At 41.6% G+C, this 26,874-nt stretch overlaps 1 protein-coding gene across 1 annotated transcript in view; it reads right to left on the bottom strand.

Moving 5' to 3' along the window:
- MYBPC3 (myosin binding protein C3) overlaps positions 1–26,874 on the bottom strand; it is a 112,711-nt gene that overhangs the window by 7,223 nt on the left and 78,614 nt on the right. The window contains exons 9-15 of the mRNA XM_075281833.1: positions 22,090–22,222; positions 13,839–13,963; positions 6,661–6,766; positions 2,815–2,981; positions 2,250–2,415; positions 1,732–1,838; positions 359–388 (exon numbers count right to left, since the gene is read on the bottom strand). Coding sequence (XP_075137934.1) covers positions 359–388; positions 1,732–1,838; positions 2,250–2,415; positions 2,815–2,981; positions 6,661–6,766; positions 13,839–13,963; positions 22,090–22,222 — 834 coding nt within the window. The remainder of the gene's footprint in view (positions 1–358; positions 389–1,731; positions 1,839–2,249; positions 2,416–2,814; positions 2,982–6,660; positions 6,767–13,838; positions 13,964–22,089; positions 22,223–26,874) is intronic.

Genomic DNA, 26,874 nt, shown 5'->3' with positions numbered 1-26,874 from the left:
CGAGGATTATCTGACAGAATTGCAGGGGGGCCAATACTTTTGGCCAACACTGTATATTCAGGTATATATAGGAGTATACAGATACATGCAGGTATATACAGGAGTATACAGATATACAATACACATATATACAGGTAAAAGGCACTGACACCCCATAGAAATAGAGAGGCCCCAACAACTTCTCTGCTTTACAAATCAGAGGCTTTCTCTTGGATTTCTGATGCAGCAGAGCTGAGTTTGTCATATCACAACAGGCGCCCCCTGCAGGACCCCTCAGACATGACACACACAGGGGCCGCCATGCTGGTCAATGATGAGGACATGAGCCGGACACACAAGGTACAGACAAATAACTTACCTTGGCGGGGAACAAAGTCAATCTTCACCTCTGAGGAAAGACAAAGAAAGATCATTAGACGCCGGCAGAGAAGGTTCCAGACTAATCCCGCCATATCTGCGCTATTCAAGATTCATATCCTGAGCCCCAACTAGAATGGAACGTCTGTAGCACTGGACTCTTCACGTTGGCCCCTGAAAGTTCTGGGGCTGGGTGTGACGGCCTCTCCTGCTCCCCTCCAGTTACCCCCCTGCTCAGACTCAGGGGTATATTATGGCTGAGATACCTCTGGATGTCCCCCATTTATACCCCTAGATGGCAGAATCTCCCGCACCATATGGCGGCACACAGACTAAGGATACGGAGCCGCCAGGACTCGCACATTATATACGGTATATTTAAGATGGCGGCACACATTAGAGGTATCCTGCCGATGTGTATGGGGCCCCCTAACTCCCCCCCACAGGAAGACCCTTGTGAAGGATTTCTTCAGTCTTCTTGCCAGGTCTTGAGACTTCTTGGTCGCCCCGGAATAAATGATTTTTAAGAAATCTGATCGAATGCTGCACTCTAGTTCTCACAAATCTCCTCAATTTGTAGTCCCTGTTACCCCTTCCCTGTTATCCCCTGTGTTACCCCCACATTACCCCGTTACCCCTTCCCTGTTATCCCCATATTACCCTGTTTACCTCCTGTGTTACTCCCCCATTACCCCATTACCCCTCCTCTGTTACCCCCACATTACCGTGTTACCCCCACATTACCTCCTGTGTTACCCCACATTACCCCGTGTTATCCCTCTCCTGTTACCCCCACATTACCGTGTTACCCCCCATTACCCCCTGTGTTGCCCGCCATTACCCCCTCTGTTACCCCACATTACCCCTCCCCTGTTACCCTGTGTTACCCCCACATTACCGTGTTACCCCCACATTACCTCCTGTGTTACCCCACATTACCCCTCCCCTGTTACCCCCTGTGTTACCCCCACATTACCGTGTTACCCCCCATTACCCCCTGTGTTGCCCGCATTACCCCCTCTGTTACCCCACATTACCCCTCCCATTACCCTGTGTTACCCCCATATTACCGTGTTACCCCCACATTACCTCCTGTGTTACCCCACATTACCCCTCCCCTGTTACCCCCTGTGTTACCCCCACATTACCGTGTTACCCCCCATTACCCCGTGTTACCCCACATTCTTCCCTGTTACCCCCCATTACCCCCTGTGTTATCCCTCTCCTGTTACCCCCACATTACCGTGTTACCCCCATTACCCCCTGTGTTACCCCACATTCCCCCCTGTTACCCCCTGGGTTATCCCTCTCCTGTTAGCCCCTCCCATTGTTACTTTTTAGCTGCTTTCTCCATGTCTTGGTCCTCGGACTCACCCATGAAGTGTAGTTTTGCAGAGAGGTTGAAGGCGAATCCGTTGGGGATGAAGGAGTAGTCGCCCTCGTCGGTCGGTTTGACGTCATCAATGGTCAGCTCGTGAACTCTGCAGAAAGAAAAGCCTATGAAATCTCAGGTCGTATCAGTGGTCAGGGCTGCAGTTTGTCCTCCAGAGCTGCAGGTAATAGCATAGACTGTAGGTTTTAGCCCACGTGCACTTCTGTGGTCCCACATGTGGCCTGGGCGGGGGCCACGACACTGGCCATGTTCTACTACGATTGGCTGTTCTTTTTTTACAGCTCTGTACACACACGTGGCCATTGCAGGGGCATCTTAGAGGGGTTTCCATCTGATCTTCTATCCTGAGTGCTGAGGGCCCCCAGTGCTCCTGAGGGCCCCAGAGGCCTCTATGTGGATGGGACGGTCACCAGCACAAATGGCCTCTCATTGTCCCATTGCGGGGATCTGCAGTCTTAATGGCCCCCCATTGCACATGAGTTTTATGGGTGACACCGACCTTCCAATGTGGGTGATCTTGATCCTGTCGTTGGGGACAACCTCTTTTCCGTTCTTCACCCATATTCCGGTGACGGTCTCATCCGACACTTCGCACTTGAAGACCGCCTGCTCCTTGGCCTTCACAGTCAGATCAGCGACGCCCTGAAGAACTTCCAACTTCTTTTCTGGAGAGACAAAGTCACAGGTTGTGAAAGTAATGGAGAAGGGGTTAGAGGGTGCCCCACAAATATCCGTATGGCCTCAGCTGTGCCCTCTAGTGGTGGGGTGTGATGGTGGGTGTCTGAATGGTGGGAGTCTGATGGGAGGGGGTCTGGTCCGATGGTGGAGGTCTGATGGGGGGGGGGGGATCTGATCGGTTGTGGTCTGATTGGTGGGGGTCGGATCGGTTGGGGTCTGATTGGTGGGGGGTCTGATGGGGGTTCTGATCAGTGGAGTCTTCCCGCTACCACCTGCACTGATCACAGTAATGGGTTCCCCCTCCCCAGGACAGGTCAGTCTTATGATGTGACTTGCATTCTATTCGTGGACGCCCTCGCTAGGTCTCCCTACAGAGGTGGCCTCACCTTGCACCATGAGCTCAGCCACGGACTCCCCCCCATTGGTCTTCACAGTGTAATGGCCACTGTCTTCCAGGGTCGTCTCATTGATAATAAGGAAATGCTTCTTCCCATCTTTCTTGAAGCGATACTTAAAGGTTTCCTCTCGGGTCAGTTCTGCTCCATCCTTCTCCCTGGAGGAAATACGAGGCCGCCATAAAACACGAAGAACAAGAGACGCAAAACATGAAGCTGCGGGGCCCTAAAGAAAAGCCTGTGCCGGGGCCCCCCTATATATAGTATGTGGCGGGGGGCCTGCAGGACCTCATTGGACACATTGTCCTGGGTGTAACCTCTGACCCTGCACCCCATAGCTATAGAAGCGCAGAAATGTAGGGAAAGACATATAGAGATAGAGAAGGACATATAGAGAAGGACCTATAGAGATAGAGAAGGACATACAGGGATATATTAGGATATATAGAGATAGAGAAGGACATATAGAGATAGAGAAGGACATATAGAGATAGAGAAGGACATATAGAGATAGAGAAGGACATATAGAGATAGAGAAGGACATATAGAGATAGAGAAGGACATATAGAGATAGAGGACATATAGAGATAGAGAAGGACATATAGAGATAGAGGACATATAGAGATAGAGAAGGACATATAGAGATAGAGAAGGACATATAGAGATATAGAAGGACATATAGAGATATAAAAGGACATATAGAGAAGGACCTATAGAGATAGAGAAGGACCTATAGAGATAGAGGACATATAGAGATAGAGAAGGACATACAGGGATATATTAGGATATATAGAGATAGAGAAGGACATATAGAGATAGAGAAGGACATATAGAGATAGAGAAGGACATATAGGGATATATTAGGACATATAGAGATAGAGAAGGACCTATAGAGATAGAGGACATATAGAGATAGAGAAGGACATACAGGGATATATTAGGATATATAGAGATAGAGAAGGACATATAGAGATATGGAAGGACATAAAGAGATATAGAAGGACATAAAGAGATAGAGAAGGATATATAGAGATAGAGAAGGACATATAGAGATAGAGAAGGACATATAGAGATAGAGAAGGACATATAGAGATAGAGAAGGACATATAGAGATAGAGAAGGACATATAGAGAAGGACCTATAGAGATAGAGAAGGATCTATAGAGATAGAGGACATATAGAGATAGAGAAGGACATACAGGGATATATTAGGATATATAGAGATAGAGAAGGACATATAGAGATAGAGAAGGACATATAGAGATAGAGAAGGACATATAGAGATAGAGAAGGACATATAGGGATATATTAGGACATATAGAGATAGAGAAGGACATATAGAGATAGAGAAGGACCTATAGAGATAGAGGACATATAGAGATAGAGAAGGACATATAGAGATAGAGAAGGACATACAGGGATATATTAGGATATATAGAGATAGAGAAGGACATATAGAGATAGAGAAGGACATATAGAGATAGAGAAGGACATATAAAGATAGAGAAGGACATACAGGGATATATTAGGATAGAGATAGAGAAGGACATATAGAGATAGAGAAGGACATATAAAGATAGAGAAGGACATACAGGGATATATTAGGATAGAGATAGAGAAGGACATATAGAGATAGAGAAGGACATATAGGGATAGGGAAGGACATATAGAGATAGAGAAGGACATATAGAGATAGAGAAGGACATATAGGGATAGAGAAGGACATATAGAGATATAGAAGGACATATAGAGATAGAGAAGGACATATAGGGATATATTAGGATATATAGAGATAGAGAAGGACATATAGAGATAGAGAAGGACATATAGAGATAGAGAAGGACATATAGAGATAGAGAAGGACATATAGGGATAGAGAAGGACATATAGAGATATAGAAGGACATATAGAGATAGAGAAGGACATATAGGGATAGGGAAGGACATATAGAGATAGAGAAGGACATATAGAGATAGAGAAGGACATATAGGGATATATTAGGATATATAGAGATAGAGAAGGACATATAGAGATAGAGAAGGACATATAGAGATAGAGAAGGACATATAGAGATAGAGAAGGACATATAGAGATAGAGAAGGACATATAGAGATAGAGAAGGACATATAGAGATAGAGAAGGACATATAGAGATAGAGAAGGACATATAGAGATAGAGAAGGACATATAGAGATAGGAAATATATAAATATTCCTAAAAAGTCTAAAGACATGAAAAAAATCTAAAAATCTAGATAGATATAGATCTGTGCATTACATTGATATTAATGGGCACCATGTAATACCTTGGTTCCCCTGCGGAGGCGCCTTATAACTAAAAGTGATTTTTCCAAGCAGAAGACCCCCTTAAAGGCATCACTTTGTCACTTTAAGGGTGCATTCACACTGAGTAAACGCTAGCTTATTTTGTAAAGTAAAATTACACTTGTAAATTTTGCTATCCCATTGACTTCAATGACATTTTACAGGCGTATTTTTACAGGCGTATTTTTACAGGCGTATTTTTACACTTGTAAAAAAATATCATTGAAGTCAATGGGATAGCAAAATTTACAAGTGTAATTTTACTCTACAAAATAAGCTAGCGTTTACTCAGTGTGAATGCACCCTAAATGTAGAATTCACTTCCCCTATTGTGCGAGTTTTATTATTTTGGATCGCTGACACAGAAAAGGTCCTGAGCTAGTTGTCTGGGGAGGTGGATGCGACGTCGTGGTCAGTGACAGTGACCAGCGGCAGCTGCAGCTCACACAGGGCTCACAAGGTGCCTTTCACATGTCCTGCTCCATGTTGGCAGCTGTGAGTAGATGTAGCAGAGCTGACCTAGAAGAGCTGACCTAGCAGGACTGGCCTGACATAGCAGAGCTCACATAGCAGGACTGGGCTCACATAGCAGGGCTCACATAGCAGGACTGGGCTCACATAGCAGGGCTCACATAGCAGGGCTGACATAGCAGAGCTGTATGTGTCCCCTGCATTAGCGGCCAGATGCTATTTCACAGGCTGTTATAATTATAAGGCTGCAAGAAGGTTTGTTAAAGTGCCAACACTTGCTGAGAGACTCAGTCCTGGAACGTGAGTAAAAGCCAACAAGCCAAGTCCTCCGAGCTCATAAATAAAAGACAGCGTGTAAACACGTACCAAGGCCAGGCTCCGATTGCAAAGTGGCAGCGGCTCAAGGGGATTGGATTAAAGGGAGTCACATAGGTCCTAAAATACAGAAGCCATACTACACCAGTATATACGGCCATTCAGTGCTGAGAGGTCATAGATAGGGGTCAGAAGAGGTCTCCTTAGGGACAACCTTACAGGCCCTACGCACTCAACGATGGAAACTATACAAATAAGTTCTCCCTGATGGAAAATGGAAAACTTGCTCTAGCGCCCCCTGCCTACAGGAGAAGGAATAACTGCTGAAAGCTGCTCGTTCCTAGTCATGTCAATGGAGCTGCAATACCAGGCACCGCCACTATGAGAGGAGGGAGCAGCGCATGGGAGACTAGAAAGAATCATCTGACTGGTGGAGGTGGCAATGTAGGACGTCAGCCTTGTGATAATGGGGCTGGAGCTAGGAATGGGGGATGGACTTTATAGGACCGGAGTAACCCTGTAACAATGACTTTCTGCTGCAGGATCAGCGCACTCCTCGGCGGCTGTGGCCATTATCTCAGCTCTGGCTCCTCTTTTGATGGAGACGTAATTACTCAGTTCTATTTCCCTTTTTACAGATATAACCTTCAGGGGCCTGGGAAAGCTGAGTGACCGTCCCCTTCAGAATACGTGAGCTAATATATCCGGTGTACTCGGTGGTCTCTTACCATTTCACCTGCGCACCTTCCTCTGACACTTCACACTCAAACTCCACCCGTTCTCCCACCATCACCATTTGGTCTTCCAGGGCTCGGAGAATCTGCACCGGGGGCTCTGTAAGAGAAATCCATGGAGGTGAGTAGTGGGCCGAGTGTGTGGGGGGCGCTGACCTGTGCACTCATGTCATGACCCTACAGATTGCACCACTGAGGATAGTGCGAAGGGGCGAGAACCTGAAGGGGAAAAGGATGTGCGAACCGAAACATGATGAAGAATCTGTGTCAGTGGCTCCGGCCATACATGAGGCGCCAATGTCATGGAGGTCCTGCGGGTCTAATCCTGGACTTACATGTGGAAAATATAATACTAAAGGGGAGGGGATGCAAGTACCCCGGGCAGTCACATGACAAGCAGGGAACCCAAAAATAAATGAACAACCTCCCCTTAAATATAACCGGACAATTTGTGGGGTAAATCTATGTGATATAAGGGATCTGGGGGCACGTTATAGGTTAATACCAAAAACTAATAAGTGGCAATATGAGAAGTCACCAACAGGATTGGGAGACGTCTGACAAATGGGGGGAATATTAACCTATAGCCAAGAAGATGTATTTCCAGCTCACCCTTACATCCATAGAGATAGAGAAGGACATATAGAGATATAGAAGGACATATAGAGATAGAGAAGGACATATAGAGATAGAGAAGGACATATAGAGAAGATCTGGGGGCACTTTATAGGTTAATAAATACCAAAAACTAATAAGTGGCAATATGAGAAGTCACCAACAAGATTGGGAGACGTCTGACAAATGGGGGGAATATTAACCTATAGCCAAGAAGATGTATTTCCAGCTCACCCTTACATCCAGCCACATGCACGGAAACGCAGGGGGACTTCGACCAGTAGAAACACAATGTTCCAAGGAGATGAATCAGCATCAAATAGGTTGGATGGATACAATGTAACTTCTATTTAGTCTTCATAAGAAACAGCAATAAGCTTTCCAAGAGATCTAGATTGCATGGCTACGCGTTTCCGAGCTCCATTTTTTGCTTCTTCTTCAAGGCCAACACTTTGCACATCACTTTTAACCCCTGATTAATTACTTCATCCATAAGATTAATGAACACAAATCACTTGGTTAAAAACAAAACACGCTGCTCCAAATCTGACCAAATGCAAACCATCTACAATACAGATCACATGATCACAAGGAACTACACGTAAGATTCGCAACCCTATACATCTGATATATTACATAACGAAAATATAAATACAAACTATAAACTACTAACACCACAACAATTCCGTACTGACGGCGCCGCCTTATCTTTATCTAAACGAGTGCGTCCGTATTCACAGAAAATAATTGACTCCTATAACTAAGAGGGGGCTCTAGCTGATTATAGATGTTATAGGAGGATTATATAAGACTCACCTTGTGTGACCTCAGTAGAACGCTATAACCGTCCAGTCATTCAATCGAAATACTCGTGAGGAATACATCCGGAATATCACGTGACAGTCACGTGACCAATCCCGCTATCACGTGATCATGTGATCTGTATTGTAGATGGTTTGCATTTGGTCAGATTTGGAGCAGCGTGTTTTGTTTTTAACCAAGTGATTTGTGTTCATTAATCTTATGGGTGGAGTAATTAATCAGGGGTTAAAAGTGATGTGCAAAGTGTTGGCCTTGAAGAAGAAGCAAAAAATGGAGCTCGGAAACGCGTAGCCATGCAATCTAGATCTCTTGGAAAGCTTATTGCTGTTTCTTATGAAGACTAAATAAAAGTTACATTGTATCCATCCAACCTATTTTGATGCTGCTACATCGCCTCTCGTGACACCTCAGTGCTGGAAAAAGGCCACAACCAGTAATATCGTGCCGCAATAACATGTCCGAATAGTAATAGCCCCAATAACATGTCACAGTGCAAAAGTACTGGAACTGCTGACTGGGAAAAAGCAGATATCAATAGACCCCCATTTGTCTTATACTCCCCTCTGTATACTCCTCTCTATATACTCCCCTCTGTATACTCCTCTCTATATACTCCCCTCTATATACTCCCCTCTGTATACTCCTCTCTATATACTCCCCTCTATATACTCCTCTCTATATACTCCCCTCTGTATACTCCTCTCTATATACTCCCCTCTGTATACTCCTCTCTATATACTCCCCTCTATATACTCCCCTCTATATACTCCCCTCTATATACTCCCCTCTATATACTCCCCTCTATATACTCCCCTCTATATACTCCCCTCTTATACTCCCCTCTATACACTCCTCTCTTATACTCCCCTCTGTATACTCCTCTCTATATACTCCTCTCTATATACTCCCCTCTGTATACTCCCCTCTGTATACTCCTCTCTATATACTCCCCTCTATATACTCCCCTCTGTATACTCCTCTCTATATACTCCCCTCTATATACTCCTCTCTATATACTCCCCTCTGTATACTCCTCTCTATATACTCCCCTCTGTATACTCCTCTCTATATACTCCCCTCTATATACTCCTCTCTATATACTCCCCTCTATATACTCCCCTCTATATACTCCCCTCTATATACTCCCCTCTATATACTCCCCTCTATATACTCCCCTCTTATACTCCCCTCTATACACTCACCTCTATATACTCCTCTCTTATACTCCCCTCTGTATACTCCTCTCTATATACTCCCCTCTATATACTCCTCTCTATATACTCCCCTCTGTATACTCCTCTCTATATACTCCCCTCTATATACTCACCTCTATATACTCACCTCTATATACTCCTCTCTATATACTCCCCTCTATATACTCCCCTCTTATACTCCCCTCTATACACTCACCTCTATATACTCCTCTCTTATACTCCCCTCTATATACTCCCCTCTATATACTCCCCTCTGTATACTCCTCTCTATATACTCCCCTCTATATACTCCCCTCTATATACTCCCCTCTATATACTCCTCTCTATATACTCCCCTCTGTATACTCCTCTCTGTATACTCCCCTCTATATACTCACCTCTATATACTCCCCTCTATATACTCCCCTCTGTATACTCCTCTCTGTATACTCCCCTCTATAAACTCCCCTCTATATACTCCCCTCTATATACTCCTCTCTATATACTCCCCTCTATATACTCCCCTCTATATACTCCCCTCTGTATACTCCCCTCTGTATACTCCTCTCTATATACTCCCCTCTATATACTCCCCTCTATACACTCCCCTCTATATACTCACCTCTATATACTCCCCTCTATATACTCCCCTCTGTATACTCCTCTCTGTATACTCCCCTCTATAAACTCCCCTCTATATACTCCCCTCTATATACTCCTCTCTATATACTCCCCTCTATATACTCCCCTCTATATACTCCCCTCTGTATACTCCTCTCTGTATACTCCCCTCTATATACTCCCCTCTATATACTCCCCTCTTATACTCCCCTCTATACACTCCCCTCTATATACTCACCTCTATATACTCCTCTCTTATACTCCCCTCTATATACTCCCCTCTATATACTCCCCTCTATATACTCCCCTCTATATACTCCCCTCTATATACTCCCCTCTATATACTCCCCTCTATAAACTCCCCTCTATATACTCCCCTCTTATACTCCCCTCTATACACTCCCCTCTATATACTCACCTCTATATACTCCTCTCTTATACTCCCCTCTATATACTCCCCTCTATATACTCCCCTCTATATACTCCCCTCTATACACTCCCCTCTATATACTCCCCTCTATATACTCCCCTCTATATACTCCCCTCTATATACTCCTCTCTTATACTCCCCTCTATATACTCCCCTCTATATACTCCCCTCTATATACTCCCCTCTATACACTCCCCTCTATACACTCCCCTCTATATACTCCCCTCTATATACTCCTCTCTTATACTCCCCTCTATATACTCCCCTCTATATACTCCCCTCTATACACTCCCCTCTATATACTCCCCCTTATATACTCCCCTCTATATACTCCCCTCTATATACTCCTCTCTTATACTCCCCTCTATATACTCCCCTCTATATACTCCTCTCTATATACTCCTCTCTATATACTCCCCTCTATATACTCCTCTCTTATACTCCTCTCTATATACTCCTCTCTTATACTCCCCTCTATATACTCCCCTCTATACACTCCCCTCTATACACTCCCCTCTATATACTCCCCTCTATATACTCCCTTCTATACACTCCCCTCTATATACTCCCTTCTATATACTCCCCTCTATATACTCCTCTCTTATACTCCCCTCTATATACTCCCCTCTGTATACTCCTCTCTATATACTCCCCTCTATATACTCCCCTCTTATACTCCCCTCTATACACTCCCCTCTATACACTCCCCTCTATACACTCACCTCTTATACTCCCCTCTATATACTCCCCTCTATATACTCCCCTCTGTATACTCCTCTCTATATACTCCCCTCTGTATACTCCTCTCTATATACTCCCCTCTATATACTCCCCTCTATATACTCCCCTCTATATACTCCCCTCTATATACTCACCTCTATATACTCCCCTCTATATACTCCCCTCTGTATACTCCTCTCTATATACTCCCCTCTTATACCCCCCCTTATACTCCCCTCTATATACTCCCCTCTATATACTCCCCTCTATATACTCCTCTCTATATACTCCTCTCTATATACTCCCCTCTGTATACTCCCCTCTGTATACTCCTCTCTTATACTCCCCTCTATATACTCCCCTCTGTATACTCCTCTCTATATACTCCTCTCTATATACTCCTCTCTATATACTCCTCTCTATATACTCCCCTCTGTATACTCCTCTCTATATACTCCCCTCTATATACTCCCCTCTGTATACTCCTCTCTATATACTCCCCTCTATATACTCCCCTCTATATACTCCCCTCTATATACTCCCCTCTTATACTCCCCTCTATACACTCCCCTCTATATACTCCTCTCTTATACTCCCCTCTGTATACTCCCCTCTATATACTCCCCTCTGTATACTCCCCTCTGTATACTCCTCTCTATATACTCCCCTCTATATACTCCCCTCTATATACTCCCCTCTATATACTCCTCTCTTATACTCCCCTCTATATACTCCCCTCTATATACTCCCCTCTATATACTCCCCTCTATATACTCCCCTCTATACACTCCCCTCTATATACTCCCTTCTATATACTCCCCTCTATATACTCCCTTCTATATACTCCCCTCTATATACTCCCCTCTATATACTCCCTTCTATATACTCCCCTCTATATACTCCCCTCTATATACTCCCCTCTATATACTCCCCTCTATATACTCCCCTCTATATACTCCCTTCTATATACTCCCCTCTATATACTCCCCTCTATATACTCCCTTCTATATACTCCCCTCTATATACTCCCCTCTATATACTCCTCTCTATATACTCCCCTCTATATACTCCCCTCTGTATACTCCCCTCTATATACTCCCCTCTATATACTCCCCTCTATATACTCCCCTCTATATACTCCCCTCTATATACTCCCCTCTATATACTCCTCTCTATATACTCCCCTCTGTATACTCCCCTCTGTATACTCCCCTCTATATACTCCCCTCTATATACTCCCCTCTATATACTCCCCTCTATAAACTCCCCTCTATATACTCCCCTCTTATACTCCCCTCTATACACTCCCCTCTATACACTCACCTCTATATACTCCTCTCTTATACTCCCCTCTATATACTCCCCTCTATATACTCCCCTCTATATACTCCCCTCTATACACTCCCCTCTATACACTCCCCTCTATATACTCCCCTCTATATACTCCTCTCTTATACTCCCCTCTATATACTCCCCTCTATATACTCCCCTCTATACACTCCCCTCTATATACTCCCCCTTATATACTCCCCTCTATATACTCCCCTCTATATACTCCTCTCTTATACTCCCCTCTATATACTCCCCTCTATATACTCCTCTCTATATACTCCTCTCTATATACTCCCCTCTATATACTCCTCTCTTATACTCCTCTCTATATACTCCTCTCTTATACTCCCCTCTATATACTCCCCTCTATATACTCCCCTCTATACACTCCCCTCTATACACTCCCCTCTATATACTCCCTTCTATACACTCCCCTCTATATACTCCCTTCTATATACTCCCCTCTATATACTCCTCTCTTATACTCCCCTCTATATACTCCCCTCTGTATACTCCTCTCTATATACTCCCCTCTATATACTCCCCTCTTATACTCCCCTCTATACACTCCCCTCTATACACTCACCTCTATATACTCCTCTCTTATACTCCCCTCTATATACTCCCCTCTGTATACTCCTCTCTATATACTCCCCTCTGTATACTCCTCTCTATATACTCCCCTCTATATACTCCCCTCTATATACTCCCCTCTATATACTCCCCTCTATATACTCCCCTCTATATACTCCTCTCTATATACTCCCCTCTTATACCCCCCCTTATACTCCCCTCTATATACTCCCCTCTATATACTCCTCTCTATATACTCCTCTCTATATACTCCCCTCTGTATACTCCCCTCTGTATACTCCTCTCTTATACTCCCCTCTATATATTCCCCTCTGTATACTCCTCTCTATATACTCCTCTCTATATACTCCTCTCTATATACTCCTCTCTATATACTCCCTTCTGTATACTCCTCTCTATATACTCCCCTCTATATACTCCCCTCTATATACTCCCCTCTATACACTCCCCTCTATATACTCCCCTCTATGCACTCCCCTCTATATACTCCCTTCTATACACTCCCCTCTATATACTCCCTTCTATACACTCCCCTCTATATACTCCCTTCTATATACTCCCCTCTATATACTCCCCTCTATATACTCCCCTCTATATACTCCCCTCTATATACTCCCCTCTGTGTGAGTAACAGCTGACTATATTGCATAGGATTAGATAGACTCGGCCGCTCTCTTACAATCACAGTGCCCCCCTTACCCTCAGGCTGTTCCTGGTATTGCGGCTCACCTTTATACTCTGTACAACCTATGGACGGATGTGATGATAATTTTGGGGTATTTTCTAATCCTTTCCTGATAACAGTTACATAGAAATATACGGGAGACGTTTCTGCAGATACAAACCTTTTACGAAGAGTTCTGTGAAGCTTTTCTCCTCGCCGATCAGGCAGGTGTAGGCGGCGTCATCTGCCAGCGAGCAGTTATTAATCGTCAGAATCCGCTTATTCCCAATACTCTCAAAGATGTACCTGAGAAGCGTCAGGCAGAAGGTCGTCAGAAGGTCGTCAGGAGGTCGTCAGGAGGTCGTCAGGAGGTCGTCAGAAGGTCGTCAGGAGGTTGTCAGAAGGTCGTCAGAAGGTCGTCAGGAGGTCGTCAGAAGGTCGTCAGAAGGTCGTCAGGAGGTCGTCAGGAGGTCGTCAGGAGGTCGTCAGAAGGTCGTCAGGAGGTTGTCAGAAGGTCGTCAGAAGGTCGTCAGGAGGTCGTCAGAAGGTCGTCAGGAGGTCGTCAGCAGGTTGTCAGCCATTGTCCGCGCCCGGCCACCATTATGACCTCCTTGTGGGGAGGCCGAGCGCCATCCAGCAGACTCATTGTGTCCTGCATTACAGATACCGGGGGCCAATCTGATCTATACCAGGGCCCCCCCCCCACCTCCAGGTCTCTGGGGCTTCCTCAGGCTTCGGGGGAGGGGCATGGCCGCGGCTACACCCCCCAGGGCCTCTCCAGACCGCCAAGTCTGTCTCACTCATTATTATTATTATTTTATGATGTATTTTGTAACTCTAGTGAAAGGAAAGATGGAGGAGTTGCCAATAGCAACCAGTCAGCGGTTGGATGGCAGCCTGTGGTGGGCGGGGCCTTATAGAGGACGGCGAGTGCCCCCCTGTACCCCTTCATCTGGCGCATGTGATGGAACAGAACCCGGGGCAAAATCATCTATAGACATGCCCATAGCAACCAGCCACAGCCCATAGCAACCAGCCACAGCCCATAGCAACCAGCCACAGCCCATAGCAACCAGCCACAGCCCATAGCAACCAGCCACAGCCCATAGCAACCAGCCACAGCCCATAGCAACCAGCCACAGCCCATAGCAACCAGCCACAGCCCATAGCAACCAGCCACAGCCCATAGCAACCAGCCACAGCCCATAGCAACCAGCCACAGCCCATAGCAACCAGCCACAGCCCACAGCAACCAGCCACAGCCCATAGCAACCAGCCACAGTGCATAGCAACCAGCCACAGCCCATAGCAACCAGCCACAGCCCATAGCAACCAATCACAGTGCATAGCAACCAGCCACAGCCCATAGCAACCAGCCACAGCCCATAGCAACCAGCCACAGCCCATAGCAACCAGCCACAGCCCATAGCAACCAGCCACAGTGCATAGCAACCAGCCACAGCCCATAGCAACCAGCCACAGCCCATAGCAACCAATCACAGTGCATAGCAACCAGCCACAGCCCATAGCAACCAGCCACAGCCCATAGCAACCAATCACAGTGCATAGCAACCAGCCACAGCCCATAGCAACCAGCCACAGCCCATAGCAACCAATCACAGTGCATAGCAACCAGTCACAGCCCATAGCAACCAGCCACAGCCCATAGCAACCAGTCACAGTGCATAGCAACCAGCCACAGCCCATAGCAACCAGCCACAGTGCATAGCAACCAGCCACAGCCCATAGCAACCAGCCACAGCCCATAGCAACCAATCACAGTGCATAGCAACCAGTCACAGCCCATAGCAACCAGCCACAGCCCATAGCAACCAATCACAGTGCATAGCAACCAGCCACAGCCCATAGCAACCAGCCACAGCCCATAGCAACCAATCACAGTGCATAGCAACCAGCCACAGCCCATAGCAACCAGCCACAGCCCATAGCAACCAATCACAGTGCATAGCAACCAGCCACAGCCCATAGCAACCAGCCACAGCCCATAGCAACCAATCACAGTGCATAGCAACCAGTCACAGCCCATAGCAACCAGCCACAGCCCATAGCAACCAGTCACAGTGCATAGCAACCAGCCACAGCCCATAGCAACCAGCCACAGCCCATAGCAACCAGTCACAGCGCATAGCAACCAGCCACAGCCCATAGCAACCAGTCACACAGCATAGCAACCAGTCACAGCGCATAGCAACCAGCCACAGCCCATAGCAACCAATCACAGCCCATAGCAACCAGCCACTGCCCATAGCAACCAGTCACAGCCCATAGCAACCAGTCACAGCCCATAGCAACCAGTCACAGCCCATAGCAACCAGCCACTGCCCATAGCAACCAGTCACAGCCCATAGCAACCAGTCACAGCCCATAGCAACCAATCACAGCCCATAGCAACCAGCCACAGCGCATAGCAACCAGCCACAGCCCGTAGCAACCAGCCACAGCCCATAGCAACCAGTCACAGCCCATAGCAACCAGCCACAGCCCATAGCAACCAGTCACAGCGCATAGCAACCAGCCACAGCCCATAGCAACCAGTCACAGCCCATAGCAACCAGCCACAGTGCATAGCAACCAATCACAGTGCATAGCAACCAGTCACAGCCCATAGCAACCAGTCACAGCCCATAGCAACCAGTCACAGCCCATAGCAACCAATCACAGAGCATAGCAACCAATCACAGCCCATAGCAACCAGTCACAGCCCATAGCAACCAATCACAGCCCATAGCAACCAGCCACAGCGCATAGCAACCAGCCACAGTGCATAGCAACCAGTCACAGCCCATAGCAACCAGTCACAGCCCATAGCAACCAGTCACAGCCCATAGCAACCAGTCACAGCCCATGAGATAGCTTGTTTCATTTACAAAAGACCTCTGGAATATAAGCTGGAATCTGATTGGTTGCTATGCGCTGTTATTGGTTGCTATGCACTGTGATTGGTTGCTATGCGCTGCGATTGGTCGCTATGGGCTGTGATTTGTTGCTATGGGCTGTGACTGGTTGCTATGGGCTGTGATTAGTTGCTATGCGCTGTGATTGGTTGCTATGGGCTGTGATTGGTTGCTATGCGCTGCGATTGGTCGCTATGGGCTGTGGCTGGTTGCTATGCGCTGTGATTGGTTGCTATGGGCTGTGACTGGTTGCTATGGGCTGTGAGTGGTTGCTATGCGCTGTGATTGGTTGCTATGGGCTGTGACTGGTTGCTATGGGCTGTGACTGGTTGCTATGGGCTGTGATTGGTTGCTATGCTCTGTGATTGGTTGCTATGCGCTGTGATTGGTTGCTATGGGCTGTGATTGGTTGCTATGGGCTGTGATTGGTTGCTATGCTCTGTGACTGGTTGCTATGCTCTGTGACTGGTTGCTATGCTCTGTGATTGGTTGCTATGCTCTGTGACTGGTTGCTATGCTCTGTGATTGGTTGCTATGCTCTGTGATTGGTTGCTATGCTCTGTGACTGGTTGCTATGCTCTGTGATTGGTTGCTATGCTCTGTGATTGGTTGCTATGGGCTGTGATTGGTTGCTATGGGCTGTGATTGGTTGCTATGGGCTGTGACTGGTTGCTATGGGCTGTGACTGGTTGCTATGCTCTGTGATTGGTTGCTATGCTCTGTGACTGGTTGCTATGCTCTGTGACTGGTTGCTATGCTCTGTGATTGGTTGCTATGCTCTGTGATTGGTTGCTATGGGCTGTGATTGGTTGCTATGGGCTGTGATTGGTTGCTATGGGCTGTGATTGGTTGCTATGCTCTGTGACTGGTTGCTATGCTCTGTGATTGGTTGCTATGCTCTGTGACTGGTTGCTATGCTCTGTGACTGGTTGCTATGCTCTGTGATTGGTTGCTATGCACTGTGATTGGTTGCTATGCTCTGTGACTGGTTGCTATGCTCTGTGACTGGTTGCTATGCTCTGTGATTGGTTGCTATGCTCTGTGACTGGTTGCTATGCTCTGTGACTGGTTGCTATGCTCTGTGATTGGTTGCTATGCTCTGTGACTGGTTGCTATGCTCTGTGATTGGTTGCTATGGGCTGTGATTGGTTGCTATGGGTTACACGGTGATTTTGGTGGCGACTCCTGTTGTACAGTCACAGATCGCCCTCAGGTCGCCGCGGCCGCGCCTTCTAGTCATGGATACCCCGGACATTAGGGTGACGTTATATTACAGATGTGTGACACTGCCATGGCGGCCCCTCCTCCTCTAGTCGCTGACTGATCGCTGACTGATTCAGGACAAGGGGGTGACAGGTAGGGGGCGGATCCTCCAGACGCCGCCTCGGATCCCCAGAACATTCTATGAGGAAAAAAACTGGAAAAACGCTGCAGAAAAAACGCCCTGAACCCAAATGTTTTATTCCGCAGCAAATTCTCCGCTTTTTTCTTTTTCCTATTAAATCTATAAGAAAATCCTGCTGAGAACAAGACGTCTTGTGGAGGAGCCGAGTCTCTGATCATCGGGGTTATTCTTAAAAGCAAAACCTTCTAGAAGATATCGGAGAACTTACTTGCTGAAGGATCAGTCACCGGAAGACGCCAGCCCATAATAAGGGGAGAAGAAGAGAAAGAAACGTCATCTGATGCAAGAAACTCTGGAGAACGTATATAAGGATCTATCTATCTATCTATCTATCTATCTATCTATCTATCTATCTCCTATCTATCTATCTATCTATCTATCTATCTATCTATCTATCTATCTCCTATCTATCTATCTATCTATCTATCTATCTATCTATCTCCTATCTATCTATCTATCTATCTATCTATCTATCTCCTATCTATCTCCTATCTATCTATCTATCTATCTATCTATCTATCTATCTATCTCCTATCTATCTCCTATCTATCTATCTATCTATCTATCTCCTATCTATCTATCTATCTATCTATCTATCTATCTCCTATCTATCTATCTATCTATCTATCTCCTATCTATCTATCTATCTATCTATCTATCTATCTATCTATCTCCTATCTATCTCCTATCTATCTATCTATCTATCTATCTATCTATCTATCTATCTCCTATCTATCTCCTATCTATCTATCTATCTATCTATCTCCTATCTATCTATCTATCTATCTATCTATCTCCTATCTATCTATCTATCTATCTATCTATCTATCTATCTATCTATCTCCTATCTATCTATCTATCTATCTATCTCCTATCTATCTCCTATCTATCTATCTATCTATCTATCTATCTATCTATCTATCTCCTATCTATCTATCTATCTATCTATCTATCTCCTATCTATCTATCTATCTATCTATCTATCTATCTATCTATCTATCTATCTCCTATCTATCTATCTATCTATCTATCTCCTATCTATCTCCTATCTATCTATCTATCTATCTATCTATCTATCTATCTATCTCCTATCTATCTCCTATCTATCTATCTATCTATCTATCTATCTATCTATCTATCTCCTATCTATCTATCTATCTCCTATCTATCTATCTATCTATCTATCTATCTATCTATCTATCTATCTATCTATCTCCTATCTATCTATCTATCTATCTATCTCCTATCTATCTATCTATCTCCTATCTATCTATCTATCTATCTATCTATCTATCTCCTATCTATCTATCTATCTATCTATCTCCTATCTATCTATCTATCTCCTATCTATCTATCTATCTATCTATCTATCTATCTCCTATCTATCTATCTATCTCCTATCTATCTATCTATCTATCTATCTATCTATCTATCTATCTATCTCCTATCTATCTATCTATCTATCTCCTATCTATCTATCTATCTATCTATCTATCTCCTATCTATCTATCTATCTATCTATCTCCTATCTATCTATCTATCTATCTATCTATCTATCTATCTATCTATCTCCTATCTATCTATCTATCTATCTATCTATCTCCTATCTATCTATCTATCTATCTATCTATCTATCTATCTATCTATCTATCTATCTATCTCCTATCTATCTATCTATCTATCTATCTATCTATCTCCTATCTATCTATCTATCTATCTATCTATCTATCTATCTATCTCCTATCTATCTATCTATCTATCTATCTATCTATCTATCTATCTCCTATCTATCTATCTATCTATCTATCTATCTCCTATCTATCTATCTATCTATCTATCTCCTATCTATCTATCTCTTATCTATCTATCTATCTATCTCTTATCTATCTATCTATCTATCTCCTATCTATCTATCTATCTATCTATCTATCTATCTCCTATCTATCTATCTATCTATCTATCTATCTATCTATCTATCTCCTATCTATCTATCTATCTATCTATCTATCTATCTCCTATCTATCTATCTATCTATCTCCTATCTATCTATCTATCTATCTATCTATCTCCTATCTATCTATCTATCTATCTATCTATCTATCTATCTATCTATCTATCTCCTATCTATCTATCTATCTATCTCCTATCTATCTATCTATCTATCTCCTATCTATCTATCTATCTATCTATCTATCTATCTATCTATCTATCTCCTATCTATCTATCTATCTATCTATCTATCTATCTCCTATCTATCTATCTATCTATCTATCTATCTATCTATCTCCTATCTATCTATCTATCTATCTCCTATCTATCTATCTATCTATCTATCTATCTATCTATCTCCTATCTATCTATCTATCTATCTATCTATCTATCTATCTATCTCCTATCTATCTATCTATCTATCTCCTATCTATCTATCTATCTATCTCCTATCTATCTATCTATCTATCTATCTCCTATCTATCTATCTATCTATCTATCTATCTCCTATCTATCTATCTATCTATCTATCTATCTATCTATCTATCTCCTATCTATCTATCTATCTATCTATCTCCTATCTATCTATCTATCTATCTATCTATCTATCTCCTATCTATCTATCTATCTATCTATCTCCTATCTATCTATCTCTTATCTATCTATCTATCTATCTCTTATCTATCTATCTATCTATCTCCTATCTATCTATCTATCTATCTATCTATCTATCTATCTCCTATCTATCTATCTATCTATCTATCTATCTATCTATCTCCTATCTATCTATCTATCTATCTATCTATCTATCTCCTATCTATCTATCTATCTATCTATCTATCTATCTATCTCCTATCTATCTATCTATCTATCTATCTATCTATCTATCTATCTCCTATCTATCTATCTATCTATCTATCTATCTCCTATCTATCTATCTATCTATCTATCTCCTATCTATCTATCTCTTATCTATCTATCTATCTATCTATCTCTTATCTATCTATCTATCTATCTCCTATCTATCTATCTATCTATCTATCTATCTATCTATCTATCTCCTATCTATCTATCTATCTATCTATCTATCTATCTCCTATCTATCTATCTATCTATCTATCTATCTATCTATCTATCTCCTATCTATCTATCTATCTATCTCCTATCTATCTATCTATCTATCTATCTATCTATCTCCTATCTATCTATCTATCTATCTATCTATCTATCTATCTATCTCCTATCTATCTATCTATCTATCTATCTCCTATCTATCTATCTATCTATCTATCTATCTATCTCCTATCTATCTATCTATCTATCTATCTATCTATCTATCTCCTATCTATCTATCTATCTATCTATCTCCTATCTATCTATCTATCTATCTATCTATCTATCTATCTATCTATCTATCTATCTATCTCCTATCTATCTATCTATCTATCTCCTATCTATCTATCTCTTATCTATCTATCTATCTATCTCTTATCTATCTATCTATCTATCTCCTATCTATCTATCTATCTATCTATCTATCTATCTCCTATCTATCTATCTATCTATCTATCTATCTATCTCCTATCTATCTATCTATCTATCTATCTATCTATCTATCTATCTATCTCCTATCTATCTATCTATCTCCTATCTATCTATCTCCTATCTATCTATCTATCTATCTATCTATCTATCTATCTATCTATCTATCTATCTATCTCCTATCTATCTATCTATCTCCTATCTATCTATCTCCTATCTATCTATCTATCTATCTATCTATCTATCTATCTATCTAGGTGATTAGAGATGAGCGAATTTTTCAAATTTTCGGATACAATTTGATCGGAATGAATATGTGTAGTACTCTGTGCCTGGTAGTGCTGTATAATAATGTCCCACTAGAGGACGCTGTAACCGCACTGAGATACAAATGTCATTGATTCTATGGCACATTTTTCCTATTGCTCATGAATTGCTGTGCAGCCTCTCGGGGTGTGCTGTAGATGGTCCTGTGTGTCCCCTGTGTCCCGTGTCCCCCGTGTGTCCCCCGTGTGTCCTGGACTATTATCACTTCTCTTACCACCACTGTCTCCCCGCGCCGGTTTTTCGCCTCCTCTCACCTGCCGCTCACACGGAGCTCTTGGCCATTCTTCAGCCATTTCACCTCTGCATCCGGGTTTGCGACTTCCACAACCAGCTTCATCTTCTGACCCTTCTCCACCTGGTATGCAGGATCCAACTTCTTCAGGAAAGCTGAGTGACAACGTGTGATAGATAAAGAAATATATCAGGGGAGAGAATAAGAAAGTCACAACGTAATGAAGTAACTAAGCAACAGTGTAACGTAGTAACTAAGCAACATAGCAACGTAGTAACTAAGCAACATAGCAACGTAGTAACGTAGTAACTAAGCAACAGAGTAACATAGTAATGCAGTAACTAAGCAACAGAGTAACGTAGTAACTAAGCAACATAGCAACGTAGTAATGTAGTAACTAAGCAACAGAGTAACATAGTAATGTAGTAACTAAGCAACATAGTAACATAGTAATGTAGTAACTAAGCAACAGAGTAACATAGTAATGTAGAAACTAAGCAACATAGTAACATAGTAATGTAGTAACTAAGCAACATAGTAATGTAGTAATGTAGTAACTAAGCAACATAGTAATGTAGTAATGTAGTAACTAAGCAACAGAGTAACATAGTAATGTAGTAACTAAGCAACATAGCAACGTAGTAATGTAGTAACTAAGCAACATAGTAACATAGTAATGTAGTAACTAAGCAACATAGTAACATAGTAATGTAGTAACTAAGCAACATAGTAACATAGTAATGTAGTAACTAAGCAACATAGTAACGTAGTAATGTAGTAACTAAGCAACAGAGTAACGTAGTAATGTAGTAACTAAGCAACATAGTAATGTAGTAATGTAGTAACTAAGCAACAGAGTAACGTAGTAATGTAGTAACTAAGCAACATAGTAACATAGTAATGTAGTAACTAAGCAACATAATAACATAGTAATGTAGTAACTAAGCAACATAGTAACATAGTAATGTAGTAACTAAGCAACAGAGAAACGTAATACTGTAGTAACTAAGCAACATAGTAACGTAGTAATGTAGTAACTAAGCAACAGAGTAACATAGTAACTAAGCAACATAGCAACGTAGTAACTAAGCAACAGAGTAACATAGTAACTAAGCAACATAGCAACGTAGTAACTAAGCAACAGAGTAACATAGTAACTAAGCAACATAGCAACGTAGTAACTAAGCAACAGAGTAACATAGTAACTAAGCAACATAGCAACGTAGTAACGTAGTAACTAAGCAACAGAGTAACATAGTAATGCAGTAACTAAGCAACAGAGTAACGTAGTAACTAAGCAACATAGCAACGTAGTAATGTAGTAACTAAGCAACAGAGTAACATAGTAATGTAGTAACTAAGCAACATAGTAACATAGTAATGTAGTAACTAAGCAACATAGTAACATAGTAATGTAGTAACTAAGCAACAGAGTAACATAGTAATGTAGTAACTAAGCAACAGAGTAATGTAGTAATGTAGTAACTAAGCAACATAGTAATGTAGTAATGTAGTAACTAAGCAACAGAGTAACATAGTAATGTAGTAACTAAGCAACATAGCAACGTAGTAATGTAGTAACTAAGCAACATAGTAATGTAGTAATGTAGTAACTAAGCAACATAGTAATGTAGTAACTAAGCAACAGAGTAACGTAGTAATGTAGTAACTAAGCAACATAGTAACATAGTAATGTAGTAACTAAGCAACATAGTAACATAGTAATGTAGTAACTAAGCAACATAGTAACATAGTAATGTAGTAACTAAGCAACATAGCAACGTAGTAATGTAGTAACTAAGCAACAGGGTAACGTAGTAATGTAGTAACTAAGCAACATAGTAACATAGTAACTAAGCAACTTAGTAACATAGTAATGTAGTAACTAAGCAACATAGTAACATAGTAACGTAGTAATGTAGTAACTAAGCAACATAGTAACATAGTAATGTAGTAACTAAGCAACATAGTAACATAGTAACGTAGTAATGTAGTAACTAAGCAACATAGTAATGTAGTAATGTAGTAACTAAGCAACAGAGTAACGTAGTAATGTAGTAACTAAGCAACATAGTAACATAGTAATGTAGTAACTAAGCAACATAGTAACGTAGTAATGTAGTAACTAAGCAACAGAGTAACATAGTAACTAAGCAACATAGCAACGTAGTAACTAAGCAACAGAGTAACATAGTAATGTAGTAACTAAGCAACATAGTAACATAGTAATGTAGTAACTAAGCAACAGGGTAACGTAGTAATGTAGTAACTAAGCAACATAGCAACGTAGTAATGTAGTAACTAAGCAACATAGTAATGTAGTAATGTAGTAACTAAGCAACAGAGTAACATAGTAATGTAGTAACTAAGCAACATAGCAACGTAGTAATGTAGTAACTAAGCAACAGGGTAACGTAGTAATGTAGTAACTAAGCAACATAGTAACATAGTAATGTAGTAACTAAGCAACATAGTAACATAGTAATGTAGTAACTAAGCAACATAGTAACATAGTAATGTAGTAACTAAGCAACATAGCAACGTAGTAATGTAGTAACTAAGCAACAGGGTAACGTAGTAATGTAGTAACTAAGCAACATAGCAACATAGTAATGTAGTAACTAAGCAACATAGCAACATAGTAATGTAGTAACTAAGCAACAGAGTAACATAGTAATGTAGTAACTAAGCAACATAGTAACATAGTAATGTAGTAACTAAGCAACAGGGTAACGTAGTAATGTAGTAACTAAGCAACATAGCAACGTAGTAATGTAGTAACTAAGCAACATAGTAATGTAGTAATGTAGTAACTAAGCAACAGAGTAACGTAGTAATGTAGTAACTAAGCAACAGAGTAACGTAGTAATGTAGTAACTAAGCAACAGAGTAATGTAGTAATGTAGTAACTAAGCAACATAGTAACATAGTAATGTAGTAACTAAGCAACATAGCAACATAGCAATGTAGTAACTAAGCAACATAGTAATGTAGTAACTAAGCAACATAATAACATAGTAATGTAGTAACTAAGCAACATAGCAACATAGTAATGTAGTAATGTAGTAACTAAGCAACATAGTAATGTAGTAACTAAGCAACATAGTAACATAGTAATGTAGTAACTAAGCAACATAGCAACATAGTAATGTAGTAACTAAGCAACATAGCAACATAGTAATGTAGTAACTAAGCAACATAGCAACATAGTAATGTAGTAACTAAGCAACAGAGTAACATAGTAATGTAGTAACTAAGCAACATAGTAACATAGTAATGTAGTAACTAAGCAACAGGGTAACGTAGTAATGTAGTAACTAAGCAACATAGTAATGTAGTAATGTAGTAACTAAGCAACAGAGTAACGTAGTAATGTAGTAACTAAGCAACAGAGTAACATAGTAATGTAGTAACTAAGCAACAGAGTAATGTAGTAATGTAGTAACTAAGCAACATAGTAATGTAGTAATGTAGTAACTAAGCAACATAGCAACGTAGTAATGTAGTAACTAAGCAACATAGTAATGTAGTAATGTAGTAACTAAGCAACATAGTAATGTAGTAATGTAGTAACTAAGCAACAGAGTAACGTAGTAATGTAGTAACTAAGCAACATAGTAACATAGTAATGTAGTAACTAAGCAACATAGTAACATAGTAATGTAGTAACTAAGCAACATAGTAACATAGTAATGTAGTAACTAAGCAACATAGCAACGTAGTAATGTAGTAACTAAGCAACAGGGTAACGTAGTAATGTAGTAACTAAGCAACATAGTAACATAGTAACTAAGCAACTTAGTAACATAGTAATGTAGTAACTAAGCAACATAGTAACATAGTAACGTAGTAATGTAGTAACTAAGCAACATAGTAAAATAGTAATGTAGTAACTAAGCAACATAGTAACGTAGTAATGTAGTAACTAAGCAACATAGTAATGTAGTAATGTAGTAACTAAGCAACAGAGTAACGTAGTAATGTAGTAACTAAGCAACATAATAACATAGTAATGTAGTAACTAAGCAACATAGCAACGTAGTAATGTAGTAACTAAGCAACATAGTAATGTAGTAACTAAGCAACATAGTAACGTAGTAATGTAGTAACTAAGCAACATAGTAACGTAGTAATGTAGTAACTAAGCAACAGAGTAACGTAGTAATGTAGTAACTAAGCAACATAATAACATAGTAATGTAGTAACTAAGCAACATAGTAACGTAGTAATGTAGTAACTAAGCAACATAGCAACATAGTAATGTAGTAACTAAGCAACAGAGTAACATAGTAATGTAGTAACTAAGCAACATAGTAACATAGTAATGTAGTAACTAAGCAACATAGCAACATAGTAATGTAGTAATGTAGTAACTAAGCAACATAGTAATGTAGTAATGTAGTAACTAAGCAACATAGTAACATAGTAATGTAGTAACTAAGCAACATAGTAATGTAGTAATGTAGTAACTAAGCAACATAGTAATGTAGTAATGTAGTAACTAAGCAACATAGCAACATAGTAATGTAGTAACTAAGCAACATAGCAACATAGTAATGTAGTAACTAAGCAACATAGCAACATAGTAATGTAGTAACTAAGCAACAGAGTAACATAGTAATGTAGTAACTAAGCAACATAGTAACATAGTAATGTAGTAACTAAGCAACAGGGTAACGTAGTAATGTAGTAACTAAGCAACATAGCAACGTAGTAATGTAGTAACTAAGCAACATAGTAATGTAGTAATGTAGTAACTAAGCAACAGAGTAATGTAGTAACTAAGCAACATAGTAATGTAGTAATG

This window comes from Leptodactylus fuscus, chromosome 7, assembly GCF_031893055.1.
Source record: "Leptodactylus fuscus isolate aLepFus1 chromosome 7, aLepFus1.hap2, whole genome shotgun sequence".
Classification (NCBI taxonomy): Eukaryota; Metazoa; Chordata; class Amphibia; order Anura; family Leptodactylidae; genus Leptodactylus; species Leptodactylus fuscus.
The sequence above is the reverse complement of the archived record's forward strand: the minus strand, read 5'-3'. Positions and strand labels throughout refer to the sequence as shown.